The sequence below is a fragment of the Brassica napus genome, chromosome C8 (genome assembly GCF_020379485.1).
Source record: "Brassica napus cultivar Da-Ae chromosome C8, Da-Ae, whole genome shotgun sequence".
NCBI lineage: Eukaryota > Viridiplantae > Streptophyta > Magnoliopsida > Brassicales > Brassicaceae > Brassica > Brassica napus.
Genome location: NC_063451.1, coordinates 44,959,750 through 44,976,573, shown reverse-complemented (window position 1 = coordinate 44,976,573; position 16,824 = coordinate 44,959,750). Strand labels below are relative to the sequence as shown.

At 32.0% G+C, this 16,824-nt stretch overlaps 2 protein-coding genes across 2 annotated transcripts; one reads left to right on the top strand and one right to left on the bottom strand.

The window, feature by feature from the left end:
* Window positions 1-4,053: 4,053 nt before the first annotated feature.
* On the top strand, window positions 4,054-8,786 carry LOC125591278 (phosphoinositide phosphatase SAC5-like). The gene is made up of 16 exons (XM_048765186.1): window positions 4,054-4,594; window positions 4,839-5,043; window positions 5,112-5,277; window positions 5,389-5,611; window positions 5,707-5,783; window positions 5,932-6,119; window positions 6,199-6,296; window positions 6,367-6,494; window positions 6,591-6,719; window positions 6,821-7,124; window positions 7,215-7,336; window positions 7,407-7,505; window positions 7,595-7,756; window positions 7,844-8,002; window positions 8,171-8,246; window positions 8,348-8,786. The coding sequence occupies exons 1-16, from the start codon at window positions 4,508-4,510 to the stop codon at window positions 8,459-8,461; spliced, it is 2,337 nt and encodes a 778-aa protein (XP_048621143.1). The 5' UTR covers window positions 4,054-4,507; the 3' UTR covers window positions 8,462-8,786.
* Window positions 8,787-13,277: 4,491 nt separating this feature from the next.
* LOC111208720 (oligouridylate-binding protein 1B) lies at window positions 13,278-16,500 on the bottom strand. Its single transcript, XM_022708064.2, has 12 exons — window positions 16,237-16,500; window positions 15,860-15,921; window positions 15,429-15,531; window positions 15,260-15,336; window positions 15,100-15,161; window positions 14,933-15,020; window positions 14,772-14,847; window positions 14,659-14,689; window positions 14,333-14,452; window positions 14,148-14,233; window positions 13,889-14,065; window positions 13,278-13,807 (listed from the first exon to the last, which is right to left on the bottom strand). The coding sequence occupies exons 1-12, from the start codon at window positions 16,336-16,338 to the stop codon at window positions 13,535-13,537; spliced, it is 1,257 nt and encodes a 418-aa protein (XP_022563785.1). The 5' UTR covers window positions 16,339-16,500; the 3' UTR covers window positions 13,278-13,534.
* Window positions 16,501-16,824: the final 324 nt, after the last annotated feature.

Genomic DNA, 16,824 nt, shown 5'->3' with positions numbered 1-16,824 from the left:
AAATTTGATTAGTTTTATTTCATGCATTAGTTTAGTTCTTCATCTTAAATGTGTATACATACTTTCATAAATTCTTTTGTAAAATTGATATTTGTGGATTTGTACAAATAGTAGAACAAATTGAAATGATGGTAAGTATGAATTTTTATAAACGAAAATTACCGATAAAATTTTGAAAACCTATGAACGGATATCAATAAAATTTTAAGTAACTTTATACTTTAGATGTACAAAATATAAATTTAAAATATTCTAAATAATCTTAACCATGGAAACTCATATTGGTTTATATAAATATACAAAAAGATTTTTAAAAAAATTAAGCCTTAAAGAATTTTTAGTGATATATTAGGTTTGATTAAAGTTTATAGTGTTTTTTCTAAATTTAGTTTGATAAATATTGTATATAAAATTTCAATCAAGATTAAAATTTAACAAAAATATATTATGCAAAAATGAATAAACATCTTAATAGTAGCATATATCAAACATGTGTTTCATCAATGATATAAATAAGATATTTTATTAATTTTAAAAAATATATATATATATATATGCTGTTTAATATTATGTTTTATAGATATGGTTATTTTTAGCATCAAAACTGTTTTTTGTGAACTTTCCTTTTTACGAAATCACACTATATATAAAATATATTTTCATAAAAATGTTTCTTTTATTTATAATTTTTTCGTTTTTATATGAATTTTTACTTTTTTATTATATATATTATTAGGAAAAATATAAAAAGGAAACTAAGATTAAAATTTTAATTGGCATATATTATTCAATAAAAATATTTTGATTCATTTAGGGTGCCTCTGTAATTAAACATCATGAGAATTAACGTGATCGCAATACGTAGGAAACTGATTTATTAAATAATATTATAAAAATTTTAAATACAGATTTTACAAAAGGAAAGAGTTATTTGATGAAAATATGTTATGCATTTTTATTCAAACTGATATTCAGTTTTACTTGAGCAAAATAATTTTTGGTGTAGTTTATACTTTGCAAAAAAAATTGTAAAGCAGTTTTTTTATTGTCAAGTGTTGCTAATTTTTTAATAGTTAGATTTCTGTACAGTAGTAAAATTCCAGTTGATACAAATTAGAACCAGAAAGTTATTAAGAATTTACATTAAAAATACAAACTGAAGTTAATTTTCATATATGCATTATCTAATACAAATATCATGTATTTTTTTGTAATTTTAAGTGCATGTGAGAATAGGAGTTAACCATAGTAGAAACCAGAAAGCGCAATAAAATACTAACAAAATTTATAGGTCTTTTCGGATCATGTTTATTATAATCGTTCATCTACTAAACTATGTTGAATTTTTTAACCATAAACCACTTGAATTTTTCTTCTAACTATATTTAGTACCCCATTATAGTAATTTTGTAATTTATTTCCAAGGTCATCGTTAACAAATACTATTTGGAAACAATTTTACTTCTCACGCAAGTAAATTGATGAATATACAGATATATAGAATTTAATTTATAAAGCTTTGTATGAATGGATTGTTTACATTTAGCTAAGTCGTGTGATCTGTAGTATTAAAAAAAAGACAGAAGACTAATCTCGTATATAATCTATCTTATACGTAACACATGTCCATCACTAAGAGGGCTTTGGTTATTCTAACAAACAGACGGGGTCGGCCATTGCGTGTTCAGTTTGTGTTTTGATAGAAAATAATATTTAGTCAAAAAAGGAGTATAGTTAATCAGATCCGAAACATCAAACCGTTTGTAATATGCATTTTCAGTTCTTTATGCTACCAAAAACCATCACTAAACTGAAGTTATGGTGGGTGTTTTGCTTAGTCTGAGAATGACATCGTCCATGGTTAAATTCTACATTTTTCAACTGAAAATAATATTTAGATTAAGTTACAAAAAAATAATAATAATATTTAGATTTTAATGTAATTGTTTTTTTATCCAGCGTTAAAAAAAATGTAATTGTTTTATTTATTCAGTTTCATAAAGTTAATATTTCATAAATCAAAATAATTCGGACGATATCTACTTATCTACATGTCCGTAAAATGTACATTTACTTTTAAGATTAGCCAGCCATATACACCGATTGGGTTATCGACACCAATCTATCATCTATAAACTTGTTTATTCTAATTATTTAGAACTAACTGAATTTTAACGCAGGCTGGAAAAAATTAATTAACATTTATAGACAAAGAATAGTATCATTTGCAGAAAAATTAATCTTCGTAAATCATATTTTATGGATGATATGTGGACCCAATCTTCCTCCATGTGTTTAGCGTGCACCTCGACATTCCATCGTTAAAAATAATGCGAAGATACATTATTTGAGATCAATTATTCTACAATCTTTAATCCTGTTAAATATAGTTTCATCGTGATCTCATTATTTGCTAAACAATATAATAATAATACTTTGGAAATTTAGCTTACATATACATTCTCAAACTGGCCACTAAACAGAAAAATAAAAGGATAGAGCCTTTCCAGATTTTAAAATGACAAAGAAAAAGATAATAAAAGTAGGGAAACTTTCTTCTTTAACCAAAAAAAAGTCAACAATAACAAACATATACTTAGAATATTGTATGTATAATTTATATTAATGACTATTGCATTTTCATGACACACAGTTAATTTTTTTATTTAAATTTGTTTCCTCCTTTGATTATATTTACTTCTAGTTTCATAATTAATAATTAAATAAATTTATGACTTATATTAATTGAAACATAGTTTTAATACAATATGGTTAAAATTTTAAAACAAATATATACTTTCTAAAAAGATATGTAATATTTGATAAAATTCTATTGTTCTATATGAAACACATAATCTTTCTATTTTATATAAATCATCAAATTGTTCTATTATATATTGTTTTGATATATAGCCACATAATGGTCATGATGTAGTTTATATTATACTAATTTAATGGAGAAAATTCATGTTTACCACTTTCATGGTACTACTTTTCATCTTTACCACCATTAAAGTAACATTTTCAAAAATATCTTTTTTCATTAAGTAGCAAAGACTCTTATACATTTGTTATCTATATATATAATAGATTATTATTTAAAAAAAATTATGTTTTCGAGTTATACTTTTTCAAATTTGAATTTTTTTATAATTTTTTTTTGATTTTTTTTCAAAAATGTTTTAGAAATTTTTTTTCAAAATTTCTTTTTGAAAATCGAAAATTACGTTTTAACTTTTTTATAAAAATTTTAAGTATTTATTTATATATTTATTAGAATTCTAAATTTCACATTCCAAAAATTTTATCCCACTTCTCAACTCTAAACTATAAGTCTAAATTAGTTAGCCATAAGAATATAAGCGTCTTTTACCTTTCATTAAAAATGAAGATAAAAATAATTAATATAAACATGAAAAAACGGTACTATGAATGTAGTATTTATAGCAATTTTTCTAATTTAATTGCGTCGGATAGAACCTAAAAAGCCATATCTCGTCCATATCTGCAAAAGATTTTGGGAATTCCCTGCTACAAATTTTATATACTATCTATAATGTATTACATAATACGTAGTATAGTACAATTTGTAACGTCAGGACTCAGGAGTGTTTTCTTATATCATTTTCTATGATTATCTTTTATTGCATCCATCACATTACTTGAATCTCATGCAACATATACAATGTTTACCTCGCTGATTACCAATTATTATATTAACAATTTTTAATAGTATATATTACAGTCTATATATCGAAATAATAGACAGAGTAACACATACAGTTTTATATTTTTATCTAGTTTTATGATATTTGTAAATTTAACATACGTTAAATATTGTATAGAATGGTGAAATCATTTTAACTAAAGAACATATATGTATAATGTATAACAGACATTAAAATTCAATGGACTATTTTATTTTCTGTAATTATGTATTAATTTTGGTATATTACGTATTCTATGTTTTATTGATCACCAATACCGTACATCATCACATTAGAGGTATATGCAAAGGTTAAAAATCGTTACATTTGTTTGACAAAATAACACAGCTTCTAAGTCAAATCTTTACGTGTAATTTGTTAAAAATTTCACCAAAATAGTTATTTTACTAATTCACTCAAAAAATAACAGTTCTGATCTCATTTTTACTACAAACTGTGATAGGTAAAAAAAAGGTAGTAACCTTTTAGAACAAGCTACTTCGAAAAAACGCTATAAATATACAGTCGATTTAGCGCCGAAAAGATTAACGAAAAAAAAACTAAATTAGTTTTTTACCTGATTTTTTTTAAACAAGTCGTCTCTTCTCTCTTCCTCCCCGACCTGGTCACTCTTTTATCCAATAGTCTTCCTTCTTCGTCGTTATCAAATTCCGAGATTCTTCTGAGAATCTCGTTTTGATCTTGACGATCAATTTCTCTGTATCGACCGGTTCGAAATCGAGGTCAAACCGGATCCGAGCATTCTCCAGGTTCGGAATTTTCAAAATTAATTTGGTCTGATGGGATCGGAGCCTCGGGATGAGCCGAGGCGCAAACTGGTTGACTTGCCCTTTCTTCACAAATTCAAGCTCTACAGCACTCACACGGTACACAATCTCATCCACTTTCTTTCATACATGTCAAATTGCGTTAATACATTATTTTTCCGGTTTGCATTTCGGATTCCGTAAGATGGTCCGGTTTATGTTTGATGAGACTGTTTGGTTTCATATAATGTATATAGTCTTTCGTTGTTACTTGTTAGTTATTTCTGTTATAGTTATATAATATTTCAACTCTGTTTTGCTTTATGGCTTCAAGATCACTACCGACCTTTCTGGTTTGATGTAGAATTATTACTTGATTGGGAGAGACGAGAACAAGACCTTTTGGAGGATTCTCAAGATTGATCGAACCGACCCAACAGAGTTGAATCTGTTTGAGGATCCTACAAGGTATACGCATGACGAAATCGTCCAACTTAAAAAATGGATTAGCCGAGGGAACCAGAAGTTTGGTGGCCTTAAGGCAGAGACTACTTGCTATGGAATCATCGGTACTAAGCCTTGTCTTTGTGTTTCTTTGTCGTTTAGTGGAGATCAATGTTTATACTCTTGTGTGCAGGGTTTGTGAGATTCTTGGGGCCTTATTACATGCTGGTGATTAAAAGAAGAAAGAAAGTGGGCGAGATCTGCGGCCACGCTGTTTATGGTATAGCAGAGACTGAACAGATCATGATCCCATATCCTTCCCCTGAGACAAGAGTGGCTAATTCTTTGGCCGAGAGAAGGTATTTAATTGATCGTTCTTGTAACGGTTTTGTTTATTCATATGAGAAAAAAAAAAAAAAAACTATATTGTGTGAACTTAATTAACAGAACACACTTGCTTGTATCTATAGGTACAAGAATCTCCTAAAAATGGTGGATGTTAGAAAAAACTTCTACTTCAGCTACACATATCACCTCATGTATACGCTCCAGACGAACGTATGCAACACTGAGAGTGGAGAGATTCATGACGAAACCATGTTCGTGTGGAATGAATATTTAACACATGGGATCAGAAGGATCCTCCAGAATACCGTATGGACAGTTTCACTTGTATATGGATTCTTTCAACAGGTAAAGCCTATATGAATGGTTTATTCTAGAGATTTCCCAAAAACTTTGCTAGCTCAAGTGACCTAATATATCGACTATTCATTTGCTCTGTACAGACTAAGTGTTCAGTATCTGATGAAGAGTTTGTATTGACTGTCATTGCTCGGCGTTCACGCCATTATGCTGGTACAAGGTACTTCAACATCTTGATTTAATTGCGTCTTCTTCTGGACTAGTAGCTCTCTAACATATATGTATTATGTCTCACGGACTAGTAGTCTTTGATATGCCTTTAAATATTAGCTAGAACAACATCGCCTCCTCTCTTTGTTAATGTGCAGATATTTAAGGCGTGGTATAAATGACGCAGGCAACGTAGCCAATGAGGTTGAGATAGAGCAGATTGTTACCAAAGAGGTTCCAGAGGGTCAGAAAGTCCCAATGACATCAGTTGTGCAGATGCGAGGCTCCATACCGCTATTTTGGTCACAGGAGACATCTGTGTTCACCCCACAACCCGACATAATATGTAAGCAACCATATGACATTGTTAGAAAAGGATCCTTCCTCATGTTAACGCTTCTTTTCCTCACTTTTACTTGTCACAGTGAACAATAAGGACGTGAAACACGTGGCTACTCGACGCCATTTTGAGAATCTGAAACAGAGATATGGAAGGCTGATAATCATCCTGAATCTTCTAAAGGTAGGACAATTCAAGTCTTTATACTAATGTTTGGAATATTTAGTAACTTTGTTATTTTGTGATATCTCAGACAGGAAAGCATAGAGAGAGCATCTTACGAGCAGAGTTTGGAAAGGCAATCTCGTCTATCAACAAAGGCACCACGAGGGAGAACCATTTAAAGGCAATCCATTTTGATCTGAACAAACAGTACAAAAGGTGCTGCTTCATTTATGCAACTATATATCAAGCATATATTAGTAGCTTGGTTTAATAAGTCTCACCTTTTAAAATTTCACCCCTTGAATTTTGCAGTGGAGCTGATGGTGCATTTGAGCATTTGTGTAACTACGGGAAGAGAGCATTGGAATTAATTAACTTGTTTTTCTGTGAAGCTCCTTTAGGTGTAGGAGCTGAAGCTGTAATTAACGACTCATTTTTCAAGTAAGTTTTGTATGCATATATATGTCCTTCAGATGAAGTCTATCTATGATTGTATTGCACATTTGTTGGTGAGTTCTAATACAAATGCTACTATGCTCCAGTAACCCTATTATGAATGAGGATGAAGAGGAAACTAGTCCAGAAGAAGAAGCTTTGAAGGCAGATATATTTTCGCTTCAAAATGGGGTCTTGAGGTCAAACTGCATAGACTGCTTGGATCGTACCAATGTTGCTCAGTACGCCCATGGATTGGTAGCTCTTGCTCAACAGCTGCATCTATTAGGTATCACTGGACCTCCTATCGTCGACAAAAACAATCCCCTGGCAAAGAAATTGATGGAAGCTTACGAAAAAATGGGTGATGCAATTGCAATGCAGTATGCTGGCTCGGATGCACACATCAAGGTGATTTATTTTCCAACAGGTTTTTCTTCTAGGCTTGAGATGGATCACTGAACTATGTGTAACAACTTTAGAAATATTATGGTTTAACAGATGTTTAGTGCTCTGAGAGGTGATTGGAACATGATGATGAAGCACCGTGATATGATTACAGCTGTGCGTCGCCACTACAACAACGCTTATATGGACAGTGAAAAGCAGAATGCCATCAATATGTAAGCTTCATTTTAGAAACTTTTTTTTTAATGTGTTTTCTTTACTCTAAAGATTTACTTCTCTTGACAGGTTCTTGGGGCAATCTGGGCCTCAATTGGGGAGGCCAGCCCTATGGGAGTTGCGGTCTGACCAGCACAACACTGGAAACCTAGATATAGAAAACCTGAGGTAACTAAACCAGTAGTCCAAGTAAACTTTTACCATAATTTAAAAGTTGACAGACTAAGTTATCTTCTAATTTTCAATATGAACTTCAGGCCAAGAATTTCGAGATCCTTTTCTGATAACCTCCTCTTGGAGGGTTTGGATATTGAGGAGCTGATAAACGAAAATCCTCAGCCTTCACGTGAAGGATTAAACGGTGGCTGGGAAACCAATTCAGAAGTTGGATTCTTTGAGCCAGAACCAGCTTCTCCAAGGTTGTTCATCAAAGTCTCTTTAACTTGTTGCAAGCATTGGTTGTTATTCCTTTCTGATTCTTCTTCATCTTTGATAACCATCTTCAGCGTCCACTTTGAAGATCATTTGAGAGGACCAGGATCCAAACATATGTTTCCGGACAGTGGCTCTACGTCTGATTCTCAAGGGCTGGATGATGTACCTGGTTTTTCACACTCGTACAATGCTAAGTTCACCACCGCAGATGAAATGTTTGAACGTTGCAGGTACAAATTATCATTGATACTAGCATTATGATATATTACCATGTCATAAGAATGGGCACTATGAAAACCCATTTACAATATTCAGACATTAACCTTGTTCTAAGTAAGTTGAGATATATATATATATATACAAGTTTGGTGAATTAATGTTCTAAATGTTTCTTGTAGCTCCATGTCGTCAGATAACATGTTCAGCGACATAGCCGAGTCCTTCACTTCTACAACTGGGACGGACCATTTTGAGGTATTTTCCTTCATCATCATATCAGTCTTAACTACTCAAGTTCATGTAAAGCTTTTGCAAACAAAGACACTGACGCTGGTCGGTTTTTCCCATCTTTATAGTTTCTTCCAGGTCCGAGTCAAACAGAAGGTGAATATGTTTTAGTACCTGGCTTCTCAAATGAGTTCTATCACTGGGTGCAACACGGAAGAGCATTTTCAAGGGTGTGGAGATGAAACTGTGGTATGCAGAGGAAGGTAACGCTGGTTACTTGGCACATACGGAAGGGTTGGGCAGACATGATAACGTGAAGCACACGATAACAGCCACATCTTTGTAAATACCCGACTCAGCTTTGTAAAGATCCTCCCCGTTTGTTGTTTCTCTTTTTTTTTTCCTACCAAAATTGATTTTATCTTCTTTTCTTTATCACCCACAAACTTTGAATTTTGTTTGTTTTAATTCTTGGAATATAGAGAGGGTTTGGTTTGGTAAATTTTGTAGTCGTTTGTTGTGGCCCAATGCTCAATAAAGTGTGTGATTAGAAGAAGTTGTAAGTAAGAGCATCTACATCTCCATTGGATGGGTTTTCAACATAAAGCATCTCAAAAAAATAATTTATTTGCCTTCGCATATTTAGGTGAATGAGCATCCAGTTTAGAAAAGTTATTGGTCTTTTTCATGTCGACCCGATTGTGCTGAACCGGATTGGTCACTGTTATTGTGATTTAACAATGGATCAAATCAATCTTTGAGTAGTATAAATCGAAATTAGGATTGATGTATTTTTCTATATTAATTGTGTGTGACTCAGTTTTTTTATTGCATCAAACATGGACGTTGTAATTAAATAGGTTGTCTCTTCTTACAAGCCATGTTTCACGAGGAACATATATGACATCTTTGACCCTCTAAAAATACCACTCGGTAATGGATTTGAGCTTGGAATGCCGTAAGATATCAAAAAGTGTAAGTTGTGAATACAAAATCAATACTAATTAGCCGGATTCATATATCAAGAAAATTTGATTGGATGATGTAGCATATTAATTAGAAAACATGCATTAAAGAATGATATTGAATAATATTATGTGTTCACATCACATGTTTTGTTGATGATTATTCCATATTCATAATATCAAAGAAAACCGCAGGGTACATACACTGTACAATTTTCATTAAATTTGTTAGTAGATTTCGTGTTGTCGATAAGAATACGAGACAGGTGTATTCATTTATGAGTTTAAGGTGATTTGAGACAACAATTCATTTTTTACAAGTTGAGATAAAAAGAATAAGCGAGAGTTGGTGATTATCTTTACCATGATTGTGTATGTGACTATCGTATGAGGAGTTCTCTTGATAGGAGTTTTCTTCTCAATATCTTGCACAAGACGAAACCCTAGTTATCCTTCTAATAAGAATCAAACAAAGCGTTAGTAAATCTTGAGATAACAATCCAATTTGTTGAATGAAATGTAAACAAACCTGGAAATCTCTTTGACACTCTTTCGTGGTCCTTTAGGTTTCTCCGTGTGAAAAAGAACCACACTTCCGCTGATTTCAGCATCCAGGACACTGCAAAATCGATGTAACTCCCAGAGATCATGATCGTAGATTCCAACAATCGATTTCTCCTAATTCAATCAAATCTAATCTACATTTCACAGCATCAAGGCACAAATCCAATACAAAACAAGAAGACAGAAAGTGTAAACGACATACCCGATAATTGCCATGGATCATGGTCAGAGATACAGTGGGTTCAATTTCAAAATATTTATTAAGTCAATGGATTGGGAGAAAGTGAAGCATATTCCTTTAAACAGAGCTTCACTTTATCAAATCTTTTGCTTTCTAATCTAATCTATATTACCATACAAACAATTAAACATTTTAAGACAGAAAAATTAACATAATTTGTTTATAGAAACAATTAAATATCATTGATTACATTATAGAAATTTAAATAAATACATATGGTATGATAGAAATAATTATATAAATGATTTTAACATATCATACTATATATATCCTACTATATATTAATTGAGAAGTCCCTTAAGTGACTTGTGCTTAGGTGTCATTCATAGGTGAAGTTTATAATTAATTTTTTTTGTCCTCGTTCCTGATTCCTATGATGCTAAATTACATGATTAGCTTCACGTTTTGTTTTGTTAACCAAAAAGTTATGAACCAATGAACGTGTACTCCTTGGAATTGAGAACTACATCATGTAGCATGGTTTTGGTAAGTCGGTTCAACACAACCGGGTTTACATGCATGAAGAAAAAGACTGATAACTTTTCTAAACTGGGAAAGTCAAAACCAGTAGAAACAAGTCTAAATCCGGCCAAACAAAGAAAAAACAATGATTACCGTTGCAGCCAAAGAGGCTTCTCTCGAGCTAAAAGATGCAATCATTGGGTTCTCGGGAGCATGTAACGCACACCATCATCATCATCAGAGGACGGCAGACTGGCCTCTCGGTTTAGCACACACGATCCGAGTATTTCTTCTTCACGTGCGTCAACCTACAAGAGGAGAACTGAATTAAGACATTTTCACAAGTTGAGCTAAAAACAAGAAGTGAGGTTAGTATTTCTCTCTACCATGACTGTGTCTGTTGCAATATGAGTTTTCTTGAGAGTAGTAGTTCTCTTGAAAGGAGGAGGTTTCTTCACAAAAATCTTGCACAAGACTAAGCCTTCATTATCCACCTAAGAATCAAACCAAAGCATTAGAAAATTTAGAACCAACAATCCACTTTGATTAATTAATGTAAACAAACCTCTCTTTGAAATTCTTCCATGGTCCAAAAGGTCCGTGTATTGTTAGTCTTAAGGCAAAACATGAAGGATTGTTTCAACCCAATCACAGTATATTTCTTATCCTTGACAAGTTTCACCTCTCCATCACTTGCCCAAACTCCTGATGGTGTTTCATCCTTCACGCTACAATATCGTTTAGCTTATACATGATCAAATAAATCCATGTTTTTACCAACATATTATGTTAATATTTTTTAACTCCTAGTGTTGAACGAGAATTTACTTGATTTAATTTGAGTGCATTACTGATGTTTTCTAATATATAAAACTAGAGCTTAATTTGTGCATCCGCATGGGTATTATTTTCATTTTTACAAATATTTTGATAGAGTTATATGATATCAAACTGAATCTTTGGCATAAATGAAAGTATGACTTATAATTATGAGGCCTATCTTTCAGTATGCATTTGTAGCTATCTTAGTTTATGCCACATTACTGTTGTTTAAATGATAAATGCTTGTAGTTTGGGAATTTGATTCGAATGACATTGATTGGATGTATATATCTATATTATTAAAAGAGAAGTACACATTTGAAAATGTTTTTACTTCATTAATTAAACTCCCTTTTTTTTTGCTTGTCTTTTTCAGTTGCATTTATGAAATATCCTAAAACGAATAAAACTGTCTAATTTATTATTTGTCTTTTCAGTTACATTAATAAAATATGCTTAAATGAATTTAAACTTCCTATTTTATTGTTTGTCTTTTTCAGTTACCTTAACGAAATATCCTTAAATAAATTTGGACATAATGTCATTTAATCAACAAAAAAAAACTCATGAGTTATCCTTACGTGCATAATTTTAATAATGGAGATTTTTAAAAACATGCATCATTAAAATGTTACCTAAAACATGCAGCACTAATATATAACATGCATCAATAAAACTAAAATTTGACTCACACAATTGTACAGATATTATTTTCAGTTGATTAAATTTAAAAATAATTATTTATTCAAAAAAATATTTAAGAATGGCTATGTTTTTAAAAATTATATGGTATTATTTGCTCATAACTCATTTGTCATTTGATAAATTGTTAGAAAGAAAATTTTAGCATAATATAACTCAGTTGTCATTTGCTAAATTTATGGTTTTTATTTATATTTTTTATTATTTAATTATAATATTTTCATTTATATTTGAAAGATAAATGAATTTTCTTTCAAACAATATTTTTGTAAATGTATTTTTTTAAAAATAATCAATTAAAATTGTAATTATCATTGAATATCATTATTTTTGACATAATTTGAGTTTTCGTTTACATCAAAACTTATCATATTTTAGGATAATTTTAATTTAAAACGTAATTTTCATATTTTTCAAAAGTATTGAGTTGCATTTCAAATAAAAAGGTAAAGATATTAAAAATATTCTAATTTTTTTTTTTGGTCGAAAAAAATATTCTAATTAAAATATGTAAAATTTAATATAGTTTTAAGGAAATAGTCAAAATAAAAAAAATTACACATAAAACAATCATGATTTTTGTTAACTGGGAAGAACATTATTTATATGATATCGCACACGAAAGAAAAATTTATGTTTTTAAAATTATCTAATTAACTCTATACTCATTTTTTTATATTTTTATATGATATCACACATTCGTAAAAAATAGATAGTTTAAGATGGAAAAAAAATATTTACTTAATGAATATAATATGAACGAATATTACAAATACATCATTTAATAAAATAAATAATTAAAAACTAAAAATTTAAATCCGCGCTCAAGGTCTAGTTGTTATGTAAAGTAGGAGTCCTATTTGAATGAAACAAAGTTCCCTTGTAAATTTCTGTGTCAAAACGTTATTGTTGAGAATATTATGAGGAATAATTGTTAATTAGAAATTTTATATGAAACAGATTGCACAAAATTTCTACTCTTGTATTGTCTCTAATTTTTTAAAAAAATATATATTTTAGCAAAGGGATATTTGATTAGTCGTGTACCATATGTATTGGGTGGCGCACAATTTAATTTCTATTCACATTTTATGTTAATAAAATTTAAATTAATTAATTTATAGGAAATAAATTTTAAAATATTCTAAAAACATTTGTTAGAATTTTATTTAAAAGTATTTATTCGTATTCCAAATAAAAGATATTAGAATATATTATAATTAAGATATTATCCTAATTAAAAAAAAATCAACATGTTGAAGAATCAGTTTTAATAGTATTGATAGATGAGATAAAACATACTTTTGATCATTAATAACTGATAGCTTTTGATTATATAACAACAACAAAGTGTCTGATCATCTAGTTGAAACATATTAGAGTTTTTGCTTACTACATCACAACAAAGAAGTATATAAGAGATGAAACAACCCAGGTACATGATAACATTATAACAAGATCGTAAAGAAAAGGAGATAATAAAGACATTACATAAGGATTATAAAAAAGTTGGAAAAAAAAACTCTTCACTCAAATCACACGGCTTCAAGGAAGAGAAGTCACTGGTAATACATGAGCTGCTGCGCGTTCTGGAAACCACCGTCATAGATGGCCTGGTTTGAACCAGTGGCTCCCATCGCAGCTTGCTTGAGAGCGTGTTGTCCCTGCGGGTGATGCATCATCGGATTCATTCCCGCCATCTTGCTCATGGCTAGTTGCCTCTCGTAAGCCAAGAGGTCGCTGGCTGAGAATCCAGGGATTGGTGCGGGACCTGGTGGAGGAAGCGGGTTCGAAGCTGTTCCTGGTGGAGTTGGCTTGCTTCCCCAAGAACACTGTCGGAACAATAAACACACAGAGACTGTTTTAGCGTTCCCAAACCGGAGAAATGCAGTAATATTGTTAGTTAGTGTTACCTTCATCTGCCTGCCACCGAGGTAGGAATGTGTGTTTCCCAGCTGGATAGCGAGGGCGGCCTCTACATGAGTAGAGTATCTTACAAATCCAAAACCTTTGTCTCTTTGAATACGAACCTCCTCAATAACTCCAGCGCCAAGAGAATAGAAGTGGCGGTGAAGATCAACCTGAGAAACCTGGAAAATTAAACAAAGTTTTATATCAAAGGTTGTGTGAAGCCAACAGAATCCCTATAACCACAATGTTTTGCTTCTTTACCTCTGGACCAAGATTCCCAACGTAGACAGTTGTGTACTGAGCATTGTTCTCTGGAGCATCACCGTTACTTGCATCTTTGCCATCCTCTGCAAGAACACATAAGCCAACGTTTCAAGTAAATTATCCTTTTTTATGAATAATAAAACTGAAAACAAAGAAGAGTAGAGTTTCGTCTTAAAGCATACCGGAGACACCACTGGTTAGTTCCACAACACTTTTGGAATCCGAGCTCATCTTGTCTTCACCAGAAGTGGCTCCCTTTGTAGCCCAGTTGCAGCGAATCTGCCTGGTACCAAGCCATTTCCCTGAAAATGCAAAGAACCTCTCATCAATCATAAGCCAATATAGGTAAATAACACTAAATATAGTCTTTTTAGGTGAAACAAACTTCATCATACACTCAACAACACCATATGTTTAAATGAGACAAACCAAATATCTTTTCACTAGTTGTAAGAAGCTCCTAAGATCTAACTAATTCTCCCTAAATAACTGAAAATAAATGACATACCGCCTGCTTCATCTATTGCAGTCTGGGCATCCTGCGCACAAAAAATTAAGATTGTTAAAAATAAAAAAAATGGCTAATAGCAAAACCAGTTCACAGATTAGAACTAGTAGTACCTGCTGGTTTCGGAAAGAAACAAAACCAAATCCTCTTGAACGCCCAGTTTTCTGATCCCACATAACCCTTGCATCCCTACATACAACATCAAAAAAGATCAGAATGCAAATCTCAAACTTTTCACTTCCAACAGCAGCAGTAAGCAACTGAAAAAACTTACGAGCAACTTGGGTAGACAGAGAAGCAACTGAACAGCATTGCATCAGTAACCTCCGGGCTCAAATCCCCAACAAATATATTAAAGTGAGCTGCACCGTCAAAGATTGCAACCGTGTGTCATGTTAACAGCTAGAAAACCTCAAGCCCTATATAAGAGTATGAACCAACCTGATGTATCCTCCCTCTGGCCACTAGCATAAGCCCAGTTCACTTTGATAGGTTGCCCAAACCTGCAAAAATCACATCAACCAATGTAATACAATCCAAACCTAGCAAAACAGAGCTAAGTTCCTCATGCTAGATTTGTTAATCCAAGTAATAGACTTACAAATGCCTTCCATTGAGAGAGAGGATAGCCAGACCAGCTGATCGTCGATCAAAGTAGTGGACAAAACCATAGGAAGACTGCTCATTTTCAAATCAACACCAGAAGATGATCAGACCATATACCAATCATAAGACACAGCATCCTAAAACAGAGTAGCATAGTAACTAACCTGTTCTTTCCTAATAAGCTTACAGCTTTCCACAGGACCAGTGCTGGCAAAAACCTCTTGGAGCAGAGGTTCCGTCACCTGAATATGGACATTTCCAACGTACCTGCAGTTTCAAATAAAAGGTAAGACAAACTAAGAAACCTAAACAAGGAACAAAAAAAACAGCACATGAAACTTTTAGCAAACGTATTCATTCAATGAGGGAATATAGCAAAAATAATCAGAGAAAAGCTTAATACTTTTCACAAACGCATTCATTTAATTCAATGCACAGTTATCAATACATATTTGAAGTATGACTAAAATTTGAAATTCACAAGAAACAGGAAACTTGAGCTCACTACTAGAGACAACATTAGGCCAAAAAACATATGCAAAAGTGAACAAAACATACCCAAAAAAAAAAGAGAAAAAAAAATCCTAAAACTCACACACTGCGGCAAGAAGTTGGATCAAAACCAGGGGGAAGATTTCCACTTGGGATTGGTTCTATCTGCAAAAACAATAAAATGAAAACCAAAAAAAAATGAAAAAAAAAAAGAATAAAGGGGAAAAACTTTCTTCCTAAATCACCCTTTTATCTATAGAACGTCTCAGCTACTTAGAGCTACGGATCATTTTTTTTGTATTGAGTTATTAGACCAAACAACTAAGACAATCACTTAACGAGAAGCAAGTCTAATTGTGTGACAATAATCCCATAAAAATCATAACTTTTCTCTCGTTTAACCAATCAGATTAACAAAAGAGAGAGAATCACACAAATGAAACAAAAGGGTATATATGGTAATAGAGAGAAAGAGCAAACCTGAGGAGCGGTGAGGAGTCCGGGATGGTAGAGAGACTGTTGCTGCATCAAAGCTTGCTGCATCATCGCTTGTTGTTGCTGCTGCTGCTTCAATCTCTGCATTTTCTCGGGTTATCTTTTGATTTACTTTCTCTCCCTAGGGCTCGAAAGTGTTTTTCTTGGTTTCCGAGAAGAAAAAAAACAAAAACGAAGAACAGAGAAAAGGAAAAAAAAAAAAGGAAGTCTCTTGATAGAAAGCGAAGGGAAGCAAGCAATCGAGTGGCTCTTACGAATTTTATTGAAATTGATTTGTATTATTTTATTAGTTTTTATTACATCGATAAGCTAAAGTCACTAGCTGTAAGAAAATGTTAAATTTGGTAGCCAATGAGATGTGGGCACGTTAAGTAATGGCTCAGACCAATCGCTGTCTCGAAGCAGACACGCCTTCGATTAAATGAAACCTGACATCTAAATCACAAAAACGTCCCTTGTTTTACTAGAAATTAAAGATACACCCCTATATATTTCTTGATTTTTGAAAATTACACCCTAAAATAAATGCATCTGCCATTTGGACAAAATAGGTTTCTCTTTTCGGTAAGAAAG